Source organism: Pelodiscus sinensis, chromosome 23 (genome assembly GCF_049634645.1).
Source record: "Pelodiscus sinensis isolate JC-2024 chromosome 23, ASM4963464v1, whole genome shotgun sequence".
Lineage (NCBI taxonomy): Eukaryota > Metazoa > Chordata > Testudines > Trionychidae > Pelodiscus > Pelodiscus sinensis.
Genome location: NC_134733.1, coordinates 16962137 through 16975918, shown reverse-complemented (window position 1 = coordinate 16975918; position 13782 = coordinate 16962137). Strand labels below are relative to the sequence as shown.

General features: G+C 48.4%; 1 protein-coding gene and 1 long non-coding RNA gene across 2 annotated transcripts in view; one reads left to right on the top strand and one right to left on the bottom strand.

Annotated features, from left to right (window-relative positions):
• The window catches only part of MXRA8 (matrix remodeling associated 8), a 52896-nt gene extending 40066 nt beyond the window's left edge, over positions 1-12830 (top strand). Inside the window, exon 10 of the mRNA XM_025186675.2 lies at positions 905-12830. Coding sequence (XP_025042460.2) covers positions 905-930 — 26 coding nt within the window. The 3' untranslated portion in view covers positions 931-12830. The remainder of the gene's footprint in view (positions 1-904) is intronic.
• LOC142819462 (uncharacterized) overlaps positions 1-13782 on the bottom strand; it is a 44688-nt gene that overhangs the window by 16003 nt on the left and 14903 nt on the right. The gene's annotated exons all lie outside the window — the stretch shown is intronic.

The following is a 13782-nucleotide window of genomic DNA, read 5'->3' as shown; positions in this document are numbered from 1 at the left end:
TTGAAATTCCCTTCCATTTTATTTTTAAACAATTGTGGAAAAATGCTTGACCTCAAAATGACTCAAAATGATTCTTTTTTATTATTATTATTTTTCAAGTCACCAGCAATTTAGAAAAAAAAATCATTTTTGAGTCCCCCTGAAACTTATGTTGGAATTGCCAACAAACTGAAACATCTGGTTTTTGCATGGCTCAACCTGTGAGGTGGGAAAATGATGTAATTCCCATTTGGGGATCTGAGTCATTGGTGGCAGCAATAAGCTAACCCCCACCGTTGACCTAATCCTTCGTCACTTCAGCTCTGCAAATAGCGTAGTAGCGAAATCGATGTACTTACCGTGGCATCCTGTATAAGGTAAGATCAGCAGGAGATGTTCTCCCATCGACTCTGGCTACTCTTCTTGTCCTGGTGGAGTACTGGCATCGTCAACAGGAGGGTGCTCGGAGATCAATATATCATGTCTAAGTAGACACGAAAAATCGTTGGCCGATGGATCGATCACTTCAGCATGTTGGAGAGAAGCAAGGGCGGATGAGAGTGCCGCGGGGCCCCGGGCAGCAAAATTTCACGGGGCCCCCCCCCTTTGACACATGCGCCGTGGTGCCAAGGTGCATGCACGGGACCTCTGGAAGCACGGGGCCCGATGCAGCCACCCCTCTTGCCCTGCCTTAAATCCGCCGCTGGAGAGAAGGCCAATTCAAGTCTTCCAAGCAGCACTTAGCATCCTTTTAGCAGAGGCATCTCCATCACAATGCACCTCCCCGACCCCAGTGGGGTCTCAGAAAGAGGATTTTTATCGTGCTGTGAGCACCCCACTGCACAGCTATATAGATCACCATGGCTTGATTTGCATGATTTTAAATGAGTCTTCAAACGCTAACTTGCATCCTCTGTGCTTTCAGATTTCCGGAAGGAATACTGTAAATGAAGACATGCTGAAGCTGCTGGCTGGACCAGAAGCTGCAATTAAAGATAAATAGACGAGATGCGTTTCTTATTACAACATCCTTCCAGTTACCGTAGAGCTTTCATTTAGACTTTCTTCCTGGTGGGCACCACGGCATGTACAGCTGCATACAGAAAGGGTTAGACTCTGTGTGATGTTAAGATGATTTTTGGTGGCTTCTTTTTCCCCTTTCCTGATTTTTTTTGTTCTTTTGCATCCATGTTCTTTTCCCTCAATGGAACCAGCAGACATTTAGGTTTAACTTAACAGCAGTAAATAAACCCAAACTGCATCATGACCCTGAGGCACCCTTACATCAGGTACTTCTCCGTACAATGTGTTTACTGGGAAACAACACCAGGCCTGATTCTGAGTTCCCGCGCACTGGCGTAAATCAGGAGGAATAGTCATGACCTTTAGCACTTTCCATATTCAAGATGTGATATAAATGTGAGCTAATTCAGCCTCATGCCCTGCCAGAGGGTGAGCTAATATTCTCCTCTTCAGGTGGGGAAACTCAGGCACACCAGAGCAGTAACATGCTTGTGATTTTAGAGGACATGTTGCAGCACTGGGATTAGATCCCAGATGTGCTGTATGCTTAGCTCTGTCTTACTGCTAGACCAAACCCAGCCTTGGCATGAGCAGGTAGAGCGTTCTTTGAAGTCAATGGCGTTACACTGCTATAAAACCTGTGTACGTTAGACCAGAGCGAGGAACCTTACTATGAACAAGGCCAGATTCTTGGGTCCATCAGGTAGTTCTCTGCTGCATATTCTTCATTTGCCATAGGGGTCCTACCCAAGCAGTGAGGTGCAGACCTTAACTCTACTCTGTAGGTCTCTGAGCTGCAGGACGGATCAGGGAGGGGAATTTTTCACTGTGACCAAACCCAGCCCTAGGCATGACTCCCACTGAAGTAAAGAGAGGCTGTAGGCTGTGGCTGAACGAGGCCTTCGGAGAACAACTGGCAGCAAACTTGAACTCGCTGGATGGCACTTTCAGAAGCACCTTTATGATTTAGGAATACAAAGGCCCTTGAAAATCTATGGAACAGGTGCTCCTAAGTCATTTAGGTCCTTTTGAAAATCATAGGAACAGCCATACTGAGTCAACCCAGTGGTCCACCTAGCCTTGTATCTTGTCTACCAACAGGCCAGTGCCAGATGCTTCAGAGGGAGTGAACAGAACAGGTCAGTTTATCAGTGATCCATCCCCTGTTGTCCAGTCCCAGATTCTGGCATTCAGAGGGTTAGGGACTTGAGAGCAGGGGATTGCATCCCTGACCAGCTTGGCTAATAGCCCATGAACTTATCCAATTCTTTATTTAAATTCAGTTATACGTTTGGCCTTCACAACATCCCCTGGCAAGGAGTTCCATAGGTTGTACATTGTGGGAAGGCGCACTTCCTTATGTTTTTTTAAAACCTGCTGCCTATTAATTTCTTTGAGTAACCCCTGGTTTGTGTATTATGTGAAAGAGTAAATAACATTTCCTTACTCCCTCTCTCTATGCCAATCATGTTTTTATAGACTTCTATCATATCCCCCTTTAGTTGGGTCTTTTCTAACAGCGCCCAACCTTTGTAATCTTTCCTCATATGGAAGCTATTCCATATGCCTAATCATTTGTGTTGCCCGTCTGTTCCTTTTCCAATTCATAGTGACCAGAATTGCACACTGCATTCAAGATGTGGATGTACCATGAATGTCTGCAGTGACATTATGGTATTTTTCATCTTATTCTCTACCCATTTCCTAATGGTTCCTCACCTCCTGTTTGCTTTTTTGACTGCTGCTGCAAATTGAACTGAGGTTTTCTGAGAACTATCCATGATGGTTCCAAGCTTTCATTCTTGACTGGAAACAGCTAATTTAGGTCCTATCATTTTGTGTGCAGTTGGGATTATGTTCTCCAATGAGCATTACTTTGCATTTATCAACACATAATTTCACCTGCCCTTTTCTTACCCAGTCACCCGGTTTGGTGAGACCCCTTTGTAACTCCTCCCAACCTGTTTTGGATGTAGCAGTCTTGACTAATTTTGCATCATCTCCAAACCTGGCCACCTTACTGCTTTTTCCAGATAATTTATGAGCATGTGGAACCCCATTTGTCCCAGTCCAGGTTCTTCAGGGATCACGTTATTTATATCTCTCTGTTCTGAAATATGACCATTGATTCCTATACTTTGTTTCCTATGTTTTCACCAGTTACTGATCCATCAGAGGACCTTCTCTCTGGTCTCCTGAGAGCTTACTTTCAAATCCTTTGGTGAGGGATCTTATCCAAAAGCCCAAGTTCTCTATATCCACTGGATCACCCTTGTCCACATGCTTATTGACCCCCTCCAAGAAATCTAGTAGATTGGTTAGGAACAATCTCCCTTTCCAAACGCTAGGTTGATTCTTCTGCAACGTATGGATGTGTCTGATTAATTCTTTTCTTTACGATAATTTCAAACAGTTTTCCTGGTGCTGAAGTTAGGTTGACGGATTTGTAACTGCCAGGGACACCTCTGGAGCCTTTAAAAAAAATTAGTGTAACATTAGCTAAGCTCCCAGGCATGTGGTACAGAAGCTAATTTCAGTGATAGGTGACACTGCAATTATTAATTCCACAATTTCTTATCCGAGTTCTTTCAGAACTCTTGGTCTGTGTCTAGACTTCCCAGCTGTCTACACTGGCCGCTTGAATTTCCACAAGAACACTGACTTCCTACTGTCTGAAATCAATGTTTCTTGCGGAAATACTATGCTGCTCCCATTCGGGCAAAAGTCCTTTTGCACAAAGCTTTGTGCAAAAGGGCCAGTGTAGACAGCTCAGATTTGTTTTGTGCAAAAAAGCCCCGATCGCGAAAATGGCGATCGGGGCTTTTTTACGGAAAAGCGTGTCTAGATTGGCACGGATGCTTTTCCGCAAAAAGTGCTTTTGCGGAAAAGCGTCCATGCCAATCTAGACGCTCTGTTCCAAAAATGCTTTTAACGGAAAACTTTTCCGTTAAAAACATTTGTGGAAAATCCTGCCAGTCTAGACGTAGCCTTGGGAGAATACCATCTGGCTCTGGTGACTTATTGCTGTTTAGTTAACCAATTTGTTTCAAAAGCTCTTCTTTTGACTCCTCAATCAGGGACAGTTCCTCGGATCTGCCACCTAAAAAGAATGGCTCAGGTGTGGACATCTCCCTCGTGTCCTCTGTAGTGAAGACTGGTGCAAACAATTCATTTAGCTTCTCTGCAGCACCCTGGTCTTCCTTGGGTTCTCCTGCAGCACCTCAATCGTCCTGTGGCCCCATTGACTAGCTGGCATTTCATATCCTCCACCACCTGTTCCCTATTGGAGAAATAACATCCTCCTCCCGCTGTGGAGAGCATTCTTTGTTTGTCAGACCTGGAAAGTCCCACGGAAGGAGGATCAGATTCAGAAGGGATGCAGGCAGTGTTCCCTATAAGCTGTGTGGACTAGCAGGGCGCTCTCAGCTAGGCTTGTTTCTCCAAGTGGTGCCCATTTGCACAGGTCTCGGTGCGCATAACAAAATTTATTCTGCACAGATGGAAAAAATCTGCACAGGGATGCAAAAGATTTCAGGGAGCATTAGATGCAGCGTGTGTGTAGTATCAGCAAACTCGGAAAGCAGGCGACGGGGCGGTTTCACTGTGCTAATTCCTAGGCAGGGAGGTTCAGGAGGCAAAGGAAACAGGATCAGTTCTGTGGATGTTGGTAGGTCCACCGACAGAGGGGGACTAAGGAAGCAGTTGCCCCAGAAGCCAGCAATTCAAGGAGTCTGGGGGCTCTGGCCACCCCTGCAGTAACAGCGTTGGTGGCTGGAGCCCCAGGCCCTTTTGAATCACTGCCCAGAGCACTGTGTGGCTCGGGGGGGTGGGACACCACAGTCAAATGTTTGGAGGTGAGGGCTGGCTGCCTCCGGACCAGCCCCTTCCGAGTCTCCCCACACCTTGCTGCAGGGCCCCCGGGGGCGGTAGGCCCGCTGGATGCTGGCTTCACATTTGGAAGCAGGGGAAGGAGGCTGAGATGCCTTTTGCAAATAGCCAGCCTTTTGGACTGGAATTTCTGGTTTAAAATTGAATCTCCTTCTGAGTCAAGCCTTTGCACGTTGCAAATCACAGCGTGGATTCTGCCAGAGTCCCGTTTCCATTATCTCCTCATTGGCAGAGGCTGAAGTCCAGAGAGTTGCATCTGTTTACCCCAAAGCTGAATTCAGTTCTTCATGCTCCATCAAAGGGATCATGGACAATGTTCCCTCTATTGCCCCCCCCCCCCCCCCCGCATCTTCGTGTAGAATAAATTTGGTTTGATGCACCAAGGCATATGCAGATGTGCACCACCAGGAGAAACATGCTGCCAGCTAGGAGCACCCTGCTAATCAGCTGGGCAGCACCTGAATCTCTCCTGGGTGGTCACCCAAGTGCACAGGGAACACTAATCACAGATGGAGCCAAACTTGTCCCAATGCCATGGGACTCTCCTACATATGTAGAAGCAAAGTCAAGAGGCTTTTTGTACTGTGGCAAGGGCCCTTCTCATCCAGGCCACAGCTGGGGCCAGTCTCTCACCCCTCTACCCCAGGGATCAGGGCTTGAAGCTGGTTTCTGGGATAGGGAACCCAGCCACTCCTCTTGGGACTCCTTCCCCTGTTGTTCCGGTTCTAAAGCTGTTATGGTTTACTGACTGCCTCCTCTCACTCTCCTCCTCCAGCTGCTAACTGCTGAGGCTTTTAAAGGCCTCCAGCAAGCCAGCAGTGGAGACAGCTGGCCCCAATCTGCCTGAGCCCGCTTCCTAACAGCTGCTTCTAATTGTCCTGCCACCCACCATTTCTATTTAGCTGGTTTTTTACCATTGTTAGGCTGCCTTTCTCTCACTCTGCAGCAGCCCTCTAGCCTGCCACAGTACCTAAAGAAGGCTACGTCTAGATTGGCAAGATTTTGCACAAATACTCTTTAACTCAAGAGTTTTTGCGTTAGAGTATTTGGGTAAGAGAGCATCTACACTGGCATGTGCCTTTGCACAAAAGATGTACTTTTGCACAAGAGCATTCGTGCCAGTGTAGACGCTCTCTTGCGCAAGAAAGCTCCAATGGCCATTTTAACCATCAGGCTTACTTGCGTAAGAAATTGATGTTGCCTGTCTACACTGGCCTCTTGCACAAGAACAGTTGTGCAAGAGGGCTTATCCTGAGTGGGAGCGTCAGAGTATTTGTGCAAGAAGCCCTGATTTTATATGTTAGAATGTTAGTGTTCTTGCACAAGTATTTGAGGCCAATGTAGATGTAGCCGAAGTGTCTAAAGGAAAATGGTTCATCAGAGGACCATGCATGCTCTGATTTCTTGGTGGGTGTGGGTGTCTCCTTACAAAAGAGTAATTTTTGGTGGGAGAGCACTACTTTAGTGCAGCCTCTTAGGGCAACGTTAGATGAATAGTGCCGGTGTGGGAAAATACTGAGGCAATATACTTAGGTAATTCTTTAATATCCAGTAATCCTGGACCCTCCTACTGATCCAATGGCCCCATATAGGGATCTTGTAACTGTTGAGAAACCTCCCTTAGCTTCATTTAGCTCTGCTTCCTGCACACTGCTCAGGGACGGCAGATCCCTGATCCCGTGGGACACTGGCCCTTGCTTCCCCTGCCTCGGAAAGCACAGTCATTCTGGGTTTGGGTTTTGCCTGGCTTGATTGAAATCCAACCTATGTCCCTGCAGGTGCCGGGGCAAGTGGGGGTTATTCAATCAGGGCAGCCCAGTCTCAAGCAATTAGCACTAACGTCTCTCGTTGTGTCTTTCATGCCTGCGAGTCAAAGGTTGGAACTTGTATTTGCTGGTTCAGATTGCTCGGTGCCGCTTAGATAGACACAGGCTAGAAAGGGGGTCACTTACTCATAAACCCCAAAGGAGTTTAAGTGTTTCATTTGTAGTCTCGGCTGCAAGATAGTGTGGGCGGGGGAATGAGCTTGTTTTTGGAACTAGGCACAGGGCTTTGAGCGCATCCCCATGTTTGCTTGGCTTTTCCATGGGGATGTGGGTAGCAGCCATGTGAGCTTGGGGGGGGGGGGTGACCCTATGTTGCTGGAGGCGGGATGCTACGTTGGTTCTGGGCCTGCTTAGCAAGCAAAGGAAGCACCGACTCTGAAGAGGTGCTTGTGTGGGATTTTGTGGAGGCTCCCGCCAGTTCCTAGGAAGCTTGTGGGTGGAATTTGGCTTGTGCAATGCATCCTGCAGATACCGAAAGCCAACTGCCTCGCTCGCTGTCCAGGTGGCACGACTGGCTTGGCGTTTCAGCTGGGGTCCAAAGTTTGCTGGGAAAAATGACCCCAAATGTGGCCAGGCAGGATTGTGCCTGGCAGTTGTTGGATGCTCCTCACTGTCCAAGCCCCTTCAAAGTAAGGGCCAGGCTGGAAGTCTCAACAGACAGCACAGGAACAATGAGTTTGCTATGATGGATCAGGCCACTGCCTGGTAACCATGCCGACCAACAGCAATTCTGGGCCCAGGGCAGATATCAATGGGCCCCCTGCATGGGGCCACAAGGCCTCCATCTGGAGAAGCCCCAAATGCTCCCCCCACCAGAGGAGTCCTGGCCCGGCCCCTTCCCCCACTTGCTTGGATGAGTCCCAGGGCAGCTACACCTCCCCTCCTTTCCCCAGATCCAGTCAGCCTGCAGCAGTGTCTCTTGCTTCAGAGATGCTTTCCCCAGAGAAGGAAGAAGTACAGTGACCACGCCCCCCAGGCCCTGTTAAATCCCCCAGGCCTCTGGACAATTGCCCCGTTACCCTCCCTGTCGGCCGACTGTCTCCTGGCTCAGGCACTGTCTGGTGCCTCACAAGAAAGTGCAGTTCCCTGGCCAATTGCACCGGGCTGCACATTGGAGGGACAACGTTCCCTCTTTGTCTGGCCAGCCATGTGAGGCGCTCAGAGCCAGACACCACTGAAGCTGAGCAAGAATAAATTCAAAGTTTCCAAACATTGATGGGGGGAAGAGATTTTAAAGAGGGCCTTTTGGAGGACTGCACCCTCTCAAACCAGCTGAAATGGCAGCATGAAAGTGTGGAGAGGCACATCCAGTGCTCTGTGTAGTAAAAGGTTGGTTTTGGCTAATCAGCTAGGGTATGTGTTGCTGCCCGCTACCACAGAAGTGGGGAGCAGAGGGCCCAGTGATATCTGCCCTTGGCCCAGAATTGCTGTTGGTCTGCATGGTTACCAGTATAATTTACCAGGTCAGAGGCCAGAGAGAAACAAATCCAGGCAAGATTTCAGGACAATCTGGTTAGTGTTCCCAAAGTACTATTGAGTAATCAGCCGCACGGGAGTCAGCAGGGCAGGTCCTTGTGGGTAATGGCGTAGAGGCGTGATGAGAGGTGGACAGCTTTCAGCTCTGATGTCATTGAGCAGCTCATGAGCATGACCTCCTTTGCATGTTTGCTCTTGTACATTATGGGTCTTTCCCCCTTGGCCTGAAGGAATATGGCTGAGGCCGTACATGAAAAGCCCTTTAGAGTCACAGTAACTGCGAAATGGGGAGAGGGGAACAATAAGATGATTGACTCTTTCCCATGCAAGTGTGGGTTAATAGTCCCCAACCCACGTCATATCATAGCTTAAGTTGAGACACATGGTTTGGGGGCTAAGCTTAGCCCCAAAAGAGCAGGGCTTTTTTCCTGGCTCTGTTACAGACTCATAGGATGACTTAGGACGTGCTGATTTCCTTCTGTGCGGCTCAGTTTTCTCATCAGTGTATAGGGACAGTAATTCCTTGCTCACAGGGAGCAATTCGTTAATATTTGTAACGCACTTGGAGAACCTTAAATGCCTGTCCCTGTAGCAGTGCAAAAAAAAATCATTCCACTGAGCAGATGCTGTGTTTAATCTTTAGCAGACGTGGTTCCCTTTTGATTTGTGGACGCTAGTCAAGCTTTGGATCCATATAATTTCCTTTGTGTCCTGAGACTCGCATTCCACCGTAACAATACTAATACCCATAACACACGCCAATGTCTGCTGATTGCTTCCCCTGTTCTGAAGCAAGCTGATGGCAGCCCATGCAAAGTGCCTGCTAGGGTAGTTAAGATTTTATAGACTGTAATCTTTTGTTTGGAAACAAGGCAACAGTTTACATCAGTGACCTTAAAAAGGGTTACGTTCCATACCAGCTGGTCCCGGCTCAGCTCGGCTCTTTGGAAGAAGAAATTTCCAGAAAGCTTTGTGCAGCAAAAGGGCCTTTATTTTTAATTCTTGGAATCAACATCCTCCGGTGTTGGCATGGACATGGGGACTAGGAGGGCAGGGTGGGGGGGATGCTGCAGCACCCCCAGGCTCTTGGCTTAGAAACCGGGTTCCTGACTGCCCCTCCGCATGCAGCAGCAAGCTCTGCTCCTGGTCCCGCACCTAGGGATCCAGCTGTCACCCCACACTCTGGGGGCCCTGTTGCTGGCTCCATACTTGAAGTCCCGGCTGCTGACCCATGTGCCCAGGGCTCTTCAGCAAGCCCCGAGCCTAAGTTGCTGGCCCCGCATGCCAAGGCTGTTTCCTGGCCTTTATTGAGGGAAGGAGAAAACAAGTAATAAGAGGAGATGTCAGCACCTCCACTCTTAAAAAGGTTCCTGCGCCACTGGGTGTTGGTGGCTTTGACTTCGGAGCAGTGAAATCATAAGCCTTTCCCTATGTTTTATGCTCTCTGCTTTGACACATTGCCAGAAAGTTTGCTTTATTGCACTTGCATTCACACGGATGGAGTCATTTTGGCTGGATTCCTCCCCCATGCAGTTGTTTGTAAGGAATTATTGTTAACCTACAGCCTTCTCCTTTTTTTTACCATGCCTGGTAGTTTGGCACTGGAGAAAAAGACAGAGAAAGTCTAGGATGAGTGTAGTGAAAATGACATTGTCATGATCTTAATTGGCAATAAACAGCGGGGAGTCCCTTCTGTAGACAGGAAACTGGGTACCGATAAAAGACTGAGGCACCTAGGCGGAGTCTGATTCGGAAAAGATGAAATAAACAACAGCTCTTGGGTTTCAGAGAGTCTGGGCAAAAAATTATCTTTGGCGTGAGCTGGTGAGATCTTAATTGAAGCCTTCCTGAGTTGAACTTGACTAGAAGCTTGTGAGATGGTGTAATTTGATGCAGCTGTGCACGCCTTAGACAGGTGCTGAAACAACAGGGATTATGTTAGGCTACAATTTCGATATTTTGACAGAAAGTACACAGCTGCAGTTGTTGCTGGGAGTTGATATTGAACTATGTATTTTGGTAATTAGAAACCTGCTAATTACAGTGGCACTCCATCTAGATGAGAACCTGCCTGGCAGGTGTGATGCTCTAACTCAGTCCTTACCTGGGGCTTGCCCAGATTGCATGCAGGAGGTAAGATGCACCTGGATGTTTTGGGGATTCTCTTCGCAAGAAGTGTTTCTCCCCCTCCCCAGATCTGAGTGGCTGGGCAGGTGTGAAAAGTCAAAGGCGTAGATACTAAGTGCAGCTTTGAAAAAGAATAGAGAATAAGCGAGGGAATATCTTATTGCCTCTGTGTAAATCATGGTACGCCCACATCTTGAATACTGCATACGGATGTGGTTGCCTCGTCTCAAAAAAGATATGTTGGCATTGGAAAAAAGTTCTGAAAAGGGCAACAAAAATGTTTAGGGGGTATGGAACGGCTGCCATATGAGGAGAGATTAAAAAGACTGGGACTTTTCAGCTTAGAAAAGAGGAGACTAAGGGGGAATGTGATAGACAGGGCTTGACAAATAATACAATCTACTTGCCCGTGGCGAGTAGATTGCAACCCGGAAGAGCCAGGTTCGGGCGATCTGCGCATGCGCAGATCGTCAGACAGCACGGCTGGCGAGCGGGGCTCGCCGCGGTTCGGTGAGCCCTGGTGATAGAGGTCTATAAAATCATGACCAGTGTGGAGAAAGTGAATAAGGAAAAGTTATTTACTTGTTCCCATAACAGAAGAACTAGGGGTCACCAAACAAAATGAATAGGTAGCAGGTTTAAAACAAACAACAGGAAGTATTTCTTCATGTAACGCACAGTCAACCTGTGGAACTCCTTGCCAGAGGATGTTGTGAAGACCAGGACTCTGACAGGGTTCAAAAAAGAGCTAGATAAATTCATGGAGGATAGGTCCATCAATGGCTATTAGCCATGATAGATAACATTGTTTCCCTTGACTCTATTTGTCAGAAGCTGGGAATGGGTGACAGGAGAGGGATCACTTGATGATTTTCTGTTCTGCCCATTTTCTCTGGAGCACCTGGCATTGGCCACTGTCAGAAGACAGGAGACTGGGCTAGATGGACCTTTGGTCTGACCTGGGATGGCTGTTCTTATGGCTTCCCTGATGATACTGGACTGTGAAGCAAAGGCAGACCCACTTTCTCTGTTGGGTTTCTCCCTAAGAGCTTACTGATTTACACCATTTGCACCAGCGAACGATCTGATCCACTGTGTTTTGTTCACGGAAATAGGAATAATTTTGGTTTGTCTGATGGTTCCTCCTGGCAAGGAATGGAATGTGACAATTTGCATGTGGAAAGAAAACCCCTTGCAAGCACAGGAAAAACTGTGAAGTTAGTTTGTTTTAATTTGTCTGGGCTCTTGGGTTGTCTTACATCACTAGGGTTTTTACTTTAAAAAAAGCCTCCCTGATCAAATTGTAGCCATTGCAATGTAGAGAAGTGTCTTTCTGTTTTTAATGGAAAGCCCAAAAGGTGTTAGCATGACAAACCAAACTTCTGGTCTGAGAGCTGGCTAATTAACCATAGGAACAACTTACCCAGAGACCTGCTGGCTTCTCCATCACCTGAACTGTTTCAGTCAAAGGGGGATGCTTGCGACAAGATTTGCTTCAGCTCAGCCAGAAGCTCTGGGCTAAGTGCAGAAATTAGTGGCTGAGATTCTCTGGCTTGTGTTGCACAGAAGGTGATCAGAACAGTCCCCTCTGGCCATAGGCACCGACTTCTCACTTTGATGGGGGGCTTGACTCTGCTCCAGGCCCCACCCCCTCCAGACCTTTCCCCAAATTCCCACCCCTGCCCCACCTCTTCCTGCCCCTACTTTACCCCCTTGCATCTTCCCCACCTCCTCCCATGCCTCCCAAGTGTGCTCCTCCCTCTCCCTCCCAGAACTTGAATCAGCTGCTCACAGCACTCTGGAAGCAGGGGGAGGAGGAGCTTGGCACCAATAATTTTTCCCTAGGGGTGTTCCAGCCCTAAGGCACTGAAGGGCTTGGTGCCTATGCCTCTGGCTGTAAAAGCGATGACCCCTCTGCTGGGGGACTGGTGCTGCCTTTAGCTTTTTCTGAGGTTCATTTGGAACATGTCTAGTTTATTTCTAATATGGAGCCCTCACAGTTTTAATTATTTGAATTTAGACATGGAGAAATCAGCCAGAAAACCTGTTTATCCAATTGGAGTAATACATGCAATAGAAAATGCCGCCTAAATTAAATATGGGCCCACATTTGTCTCCGTTAGAGCTGTGCAACCCTATAACAGTCATAGCCAGGAGCCCTTCCTCCCACGATCTCAACGTGTTTCGCAAGGTCTGTAACTAGAACTGTCTTCATGCCTCACGTGGGGAAACTGAGGCACACCGTGATTTGTATCAACATGTCCAAAGATTCACTACCGATCAGCAGCAGGACTGGGACACAGATCACCTGCTTTTCCACTGTGTGCACTAGCCCCTGAACGGTGCTGCCTCTCCAGATGGAAAGGAGAGGTTAGCCCTTGAAAGCTGGTTTGACTCTGTGTTGTAATATAATTCATTTCCATGCTATTGTTGTTGCTTGATTGTTGTCATTTATCAGCTCATTGCGTAACGCTCCTTCCATGTAAGCAATAAAGAGGAATGTAATTGGTTTTCAAATGCCATTGGTCTGTCTTCTTGCTTGGCGCGATGCCTCCCAAGGAACCGAGAAGCCGCAGCACGTTCCTCCGTACACCCGTGCCGCAAAGTGCTCCTGAACGCTCCACAAAGCCAGCCTCAGTCCCCCATGCTCCCAGTGCACGGAACTCCCCCTTGAGGCTGGGAAGAGTTCCCCGGGGAAGGGCTCATCCGACTGGGCTTGGAAGGCCCAAATCCTGCAGTCGATATACAAAGCCTCCCATTGACTTCCCAAGAAGTTGCATATAAGAACTATAGGAGCAGGCCGCCTGCTGCATGTACAGATCGGGCCCCCGCTGAAGGTTTAGCAGGCCATGGCGATGCACATGGGTGTAGCACAGAAAGAGATGACACTGCACGGGGGTGTGTGTGGAGGGGAGTCTTGGGCATGACAACTGTATACAGGCCTGCCAATGGGGAGCGGGGTGCAGTGAAGGGGGCAGTTGCCCTGGGGCCCTGCAATTCAAAAGGGCCAGGGGCTCCCAGCTGCTGCTGCTGTGACAGCCAGAGCCCTGGGCCCTTGAAATTAGCACCGGAACCCCACACAGCACGCTCCAGGCAGTTCTGAGGGCTGCTTGGGGGAGGCTAGACCCAGCCCCGCCCATTCCACCCTAAGCTCCGCCCATTCCACCCTAAGCTCCGCCCATTCCACCCTAAGCTCCACCCCTTCCAGCGGCATGTAACCAGCCATCTCCCCACCCCTGCAATTCCCAGTGAGTCTGTTGACCCCATTGACTGTATAAGCAACATTATTACTGTTAGTAGCATTTTGTAGCATTGGCCGACAGGCAAAGAATTTGTCTTTAATGGGGGGCAGGAATCTGCCCCACCCGCCTGCTGCTGTGAGTTACACTTGTAAAGCTCGTGCCCCTTAGTGTGGATTTAGTCAATTCCCACCTCCCTGGAATTCCTGCTGGACTCACATACC